The sequence below is a fragment of the Alosa alosa genome, chromosome 16 (assembly GCF_017589495.1).
Source record: "Alosa alosa isolate M-15738 ecotype Scorff River chromosome 16, AALO_Geno_1.1, whole genome shotgun sequence".
In the NCBI taxonomy this organism is placed as follows: Eukaryota; Metazoa; Chordata; class Actinopteri; order Clupeiformes; family Clupeidae; genus Alosa; species Alosa alosa.
The window spans coordinates 30,064,585-30,070,584 of NC_063204.1; the positions used below are offsets into that span (position 1 = coordinate 30,064,585).

The 6,000-nt window shown below is 44.5% G+C and overlaps 1 protein-coding gene across 4 annotated transcripts in view; it reads right to left on the bottom strand.

The window, feature by feature from the left end:
• Positions 1 to 778: 778 nt before the first annotated feature.
• Positions 779 to 6,000, bottom strand: part of arhgap28 (Rho GTPase activating protein 28) — a 29,007-nt gene continuing 23,785 nt past the window's right edge. For all 4 annotated transcript variants that reach the window (XM_048267201.1, XM_048267200.1, XM_048267202.1 and 1 more), the window contains exons 11-15: positions 4,657 to 4,854; positions 3,238 to 3,372; positions 2,029 to 2,156; positions 1,835 to 1,899; positions 779 to 1,684 (exon numbers count right to left, since the gene is read on the bottom strand). In XM_048267201.1, the coding sequence (XP_048123158.1) occupies positions 1,593 to 1,684; positions 1,835 to 1,899; positions 2,029 to 2,156; positions 3,238 to 3,372; positions 4,657 to 4,854 (618 nt within the window). In that variant the 3' untranslated portion in view covers positions 779 to 1,592. The remainder of the gene's footprint in view (positions 1,685 to 1,834; positions 1,900 to 2,028; positions 2,157 to 3,237; positions 3,373 to 4,656; positions 4,855 to 6,000) is intronic.

The window sequence follows — 6,000 nt, forward strand, 5'->3', positions numbered from 1 at the left end:
AAAAACAAAATCACCTCAACACACGTTACACGTTTCTTGTCTCTCAATGTATTCATTTAATGTTGTAGTTCATGATATACTGTATGATTCCATGAGACCAGAGCAGCCGTTGATTCAAGGCAAACAGAAGTATTGTTGGCAGTGGCATATATGATGATATAAAACATAATAATACTAAGTCCTCAGCTGTATGGAGCACACTTTCGCGTTCATTATATACAACATCCTTTACATTACAAAAGGTTTTGTTTTTTGCTACACTGATGTTTGAGAGAATTTTTTTTAAAATAACAGCAATACTATTCCTGAACATTGCAAGCGATGTAGGCAATCTTTTACAGGTCAATGCAGCTGCTGCAGGTATAAGGGTCAAAGAGCCATACTACTCAACGCTAAAGAGTTTTAGTTGGTTGGCAGGTAAGGGACCATGTTAGCAGGTCATCGTGAGAACATGAACCACATGGCCCGCACGGTATACTGTAAAGTTCAGGGACATCAGTCTGATGATATATATATATACATGCTGGAAAGATGTCCAATATGCATCACATTGGAAGTTCCTATTGTAAGTTTCTTGAATGAGAAGACCGTATTCTTAGTGTTATTTAGGGCTGTGACAGTTAGAAGGTCGTCAGTGTCTTCCTCAGTGCATCCACATGAATGTGTCAGAGTGTGTGTGTGTGTGTGTTTGTGTGTGTGTGTGTAGTGTTGCTATGTGGTCACAGCCACAGGTAGGTTAAATGTGTGTTAGTGTTCATTCGCCGTTCCAAAGTCCGTCTTCAGCCATGATAAGCTTCCTTCATTTTTCAGCAGAGGTAAACATTTCTATAAATTCAAACAGTCAGACATACTGTACGTACAGCACATACATAATATACTAGAGTGATAGGTTCTAATGACTTCAGTTACACACATGCAGTTCATAAAAACAGTACAAAAGTGGTGGTTTAACATGGTCCATAAATGATGATAAAAAAAAAAGTTGGATAAATTAGTGGTATAAATATCATATGTACATTTGTTTTTTTTTTTCTTGTTTCTCTTCAAACACTTCTCTGGGTCTCTGGAGTGAAAGAGTGGTAAACATGGTTGGTTGCCAAGGCCTCTGCTTGGTAAAAGAAATAGTGGAGTGGGCTATTGCACCTTGCAGCCCGTTGGCACTGAAACAAAAGAATCCCAATGGCCAGCATTGTAGTTTTGTTTTTTTCTGTCGGTCAGATTCTGATACGCCACGTGTCGAAAAATGCCACAGTGCCCAAACCAGATTGGTCTTTTTTTCCCTCTTATTGTCTGGCGAAGATAAGCTGGAAATTCCCTCCTCCAACACTAAAAAGCTTGGAACGAAAACAAAAGAAGCGAAATCCTTCAGGTGGTGTGGGTCACCAGTGCCAGGTCAAGTCCACACCTCTGCTGTTGTTCGTTTTATTTTTTTTAGACAGAGTTCAGTCTGGACACGGTTAGCAGATCCAGACCAACAATCCTCCTCTGTCCGCATATCCGAGTTCATTTCAGAGGCTGACCAGTAGGTGGCTCCATAAGTAACACTTGTTGTTGATGGTTTGTGCACGCTTGTGCAGATGGTAGTTCTGGGCTCAGGTTGTCCGTTGCTTTAAGACCCATTCGCATTGTGGGTTGGCTCTGTACACATTCAGCAGAGGGGTCTCGGGATCCAGGCAACGCTCCCCTGTGAATAACAACAGTCACTTTAAGCCAGAGTTAGTGTAAACAGCAGTGATATAGTAACTGTGTGTGTGTGTGTGTGTGTGTGTGTGTGTCTCTGTGGTTTAGTATGTTTGAGTGTGTGTGTCTGTGGCACATCATTCAGAATACACACCTAGGTTTCCTCCGACCTCAAACAGAAACTGTTTCTGTTTCCGATTAGTGCTAAGGGTCCCCCGCCTAAATTGCGCGAGAAAAATACGTTTGTTCAGAGAAACACATAGCACCTCTTACCGTAAAACCTCACAACGTATTGCTATGGTGAAAACATTGCCATGGCGATCATTACTGCGGCAGTACTTTACTGACCCATTCTCATAGTCAAAGCGCGCCATGACATCCCGCGCCTTTGTCTTGCTGTCCAGTTGTATCGCCATGGAGACCTTGGCGTGCTGGGGAGCATGGACCCTGATGACTCCGTCCCGGAGGTCAGTGAGCTGCAAATGGAGGCCCCATCCAGTCAGCACAGATACACAAACAACTCCCTCACAGCAGCGCTTCTGCTTCATCATGCCACTTATTGGTGGAACATAATGCACAGATACACTATGTTGCAGTTCATTTAGAAGAGCAAATATAATCCCTTAAAAAAATTCTGTTTCTAAGCAGACAGCAGTGATCACTGCACACACTGTATGTTTACTGAATCAGGCTGGTAGTGCACATCATCCCCCCTGTCCCACCTCCTGCTGTGTAATATGGGAACGTGTCTGGTGACCGACTGTCTGACTGACCAGAGTAGAAACAGCTGGTTTGGTTTGCCTCAGTAATGGGCACTACCATCATCATTACCTGAGCTGCATTTCTGACCATTACATGTGGCTTGAGCAGAGTGAAGTGGCTTCCATCACTACTCCGGCTGGACCACTGGGGCCCTCATACACAGCCGGCACATAATGAGTTGCGTGTGTGTGGAAACATGTGGCAGGTCAAAAAGGGGAGTCTGTGTGTGTGTGTGTGTGTGTGTGTGTTTCTATGCTAATCTATGCTGTGTTCCTCTTTGTACGTAGTGAGAGTAGTGTGTGCATACACGTACACTTACGCATGCACATACTGTAACTCACTCCTCTCCTTCTCCCTATCAGTGTGTGTGTGTGTGTGTGTGTATGTGTGCAAGCGTGCACGTAAATCACTCCTCCCCTTCTTCTTTTCTGTGTGTAGGTGTGTTAGAGTGTGTGAGTGTGAGTGTGAGTGTGAGTGTGTGTGCGCGCGTCTGTGTGTGTGTGTGCGCACGAGTGTACACGTAACTCACTGCTCTCCTTCTTCTTTTCAGTATGTGTGTGTGTGTGTGTGTGTGTGGGGGTATGTGTGTGTGTGTGTGAGCATGCACGCAACTCGCTCCTCTTCTTCTTCTTTTCAGAGTCTGTGTGTGTGTGTGTGTGTGTGTGGGGGTATGTGTGGGTGTGTGTGTGTGTGTGTGCGAGCATGCACGCAACTCGCTCCTCTTCTTCTTCTTTTCAGAGTCTGTGTGTGTGTGTGTGTGTGTGTGTGTGTGTGTGTGTGTGTGTGTGCACGTACCTCACTCCTCTCCTTCTCCCTCTCGGTGTGCCTCCTCCTCAGCAGCCTCCTCTTGCTCTTGTCAGAGCTGGGGGTCTTCTTGTGCGCTGACGCCTCGCTCATCTTCCTCACGTGCCAGATCAGAAAGCAGGGGACCTGCAGGCGCCACACAAACACCACCATCACCATCAATCTTACAGGGCTTACAGGGCAGCCTGCCAGACACGCCAGATTTAGGTCAATCTCCGCTTTGCCTCCTAGACCTGCGCGCTGGATGTTTTTTTATTTGGGGGCAGTGGAGAGAGGCTAGTGCTCTAATGCAGCCTTAATAAATAGCTGGCGCAACAGGGGCCAAGCCTGAGTCATTAATTTCACTTGACAACATGGTGGAGTGCTCAATGTCAGCCAGAGTGAATCAAATCATTGGTTTTGTTTCAGGGAAATAAAAACACAACTCTTCCACTGCGGTATGTGCAAAAGAGTCTGATTATATAGAGCAGAAATGCTCTTCTACTTTACTCTGATGGCCACCTATGCTGTCTTTGAACTACTATACTGGGATTCATCAAGGTCGGATTTTCTTAACTGAGCATAACACCTGGATGGAAATTCCACACAGTGATTTTATGATTTCAAAAGGTGCTACCAGAGCCATAATTATAAAATAAATAATGAGACCCTTTAATAAGTTTAGCTCAGTCAACATCACTGATGTGACTCATGCTTGTGGTTTCTAATCTAAGATAACAGACTAGGAAAAAAATATCCTCAAACAGATGACAAGAGTTATGAAGGTACAGTAGAATAAAAATAATAAGGTGAATCCAGTGCTACATTTAGTTCTCCATGCAAATCAATTTATAGCCAAAGCATGCATTTCCACATTTGCGCCCAAACCTAGTAACCTAGTCACTAAAGGTTGAGAATGGAAATTCAATGGGAATGCAATGTTTCTTTGTGAGTTTTAGCAGGACAAGTATATTTCAGCACTGTCAGAAATTCAACCTCCACAACTGAATAAATGATGGCCCTGTTCGGCAGGAAGACAGAATAAAAAATAGTCCTATATCTCCAGCTTATTTTAGAGTTTATAGTTTACAGTTTACACCACTTCAGAAAAGAAACACTGAACATTGCAATCAACAAACTGTTAAGATTTTGTAGAGGCCTTTCTTAAAACACAATAATGAAGGGTAATTTTCTGCTTTCAGATGTGCAATTAAGCTGTGCCATGCCATTACAATTACAGATAATTCTTTTCAGACAACAATAGGGTCTTCATATACCGTAGTCAACTCTGAAGTGAAAAACATGTCCCACATATGGCATGTTAAGGGTTCCAAACATTTGCATTGAGCAGACATACTGTAGAGCAGAACCTCCATCAGTGATGTGACTCAGGCCAGGCCAGGCCACACACACACACACACACACACTCACAGTCCACAGCAGGTCCTGGTGGGTGATGAGCAGTCGCACCATGTGTGCGGCCCCGGCCGCCCCGACCATCTCCTCCTCCTGCGCCTTCTTCCCCCGCACTGTGAACAGGTTGGGCGCCACGATCATGGCCACGTTCCACATGCTCATGCGGTTCTTCTCCTCATTGGCCACCACCTTCCTCAGGAACTCCAGCAGAGCCTGGTGAGAGGGCACAGGGGCAGGAAGATCAGGAGTATCCAGATACTATGTCTAGCCCTGCACATGCTCAATTCTACAAATGGAAAAATGCAGCAAATTTCAGAATCGGGTACAGTTGCGTCAAGCATTCCGACTCATATAAAATCAGACATTAGTAACGAGCTTATCAAGAACCTTATTGCACCTAAAAAAAATCTGCTATTTCATCATTCTTGCATTCTCGTATTCTTGTAAATCTGGTATTTCATAGCCTGGCGGGCCATCCTATATCATTGAAATGTAGTCTGGAATCGAACCATTCACCTCGCTTAATCCAAGGGGCGGGCAGAGAATTGTCTTTCAAACTGCCTAGGCATGCAATAGGCCAGCTTCACGACCATATCCATTATCCGGTCGGCAAAGCGGCAAATACATCCTTCTTGAAAGGAATGACTTAAGTGCATTGTGTTGCTCAACTTTCAAAGAAAAGCACAAGTCCAACTCCTCCAAAGTTGACGCCAACGCCGATTCAAACAACCGCTCTTCGTTCGCCATAGCCACCTTCCTTGTTGTTCACCGTCGCAGGACTGTGGTTATCCGGTTAAGCCCGCCTTAAGACTCTCTAACAAAATAGAGCGCTGTGATTGGATGACGTCCACAGCGTCAGCCAATAGAAATCCCTATGGTTTGATACTAGACGTACAGTACAGGCTGAGCAAATTAATTTGCCGCCGCTAGGGTGCGTCTAGATTTCTAGGCTAGGTATTTCATCATTCTTGTTTGATAGTGTCAGGGTGAAATGGAAATATCTCTTATAAGACTCTTGCTTGCACGGCAATGCAACTAAACCTCACAGACAAACTCCTCCAGACAAACGTTCACCATTTGACATGATTTCAGTAGACAGCCCACAGCTGAACATCCGGGCCCAGTAGAGGCGCCACAGTGGAATTAATGTTCACAAACAGGTAGCAATTGAAGAGCATTAGACATAAGTGCATTAGTATTACCTGCCAATTCAGATGCATTACAGAGCCAATACACAAAGCGGTATATTCATTTATCATGACAGCGGTCCCTAATGTACAGCTAGGCAGAGAGAGAGATTTTGTTTTGCAGTTCCACTTGTCATAGTGTTTTCTTTGTATAAGCTTCTGAGCTATCGAT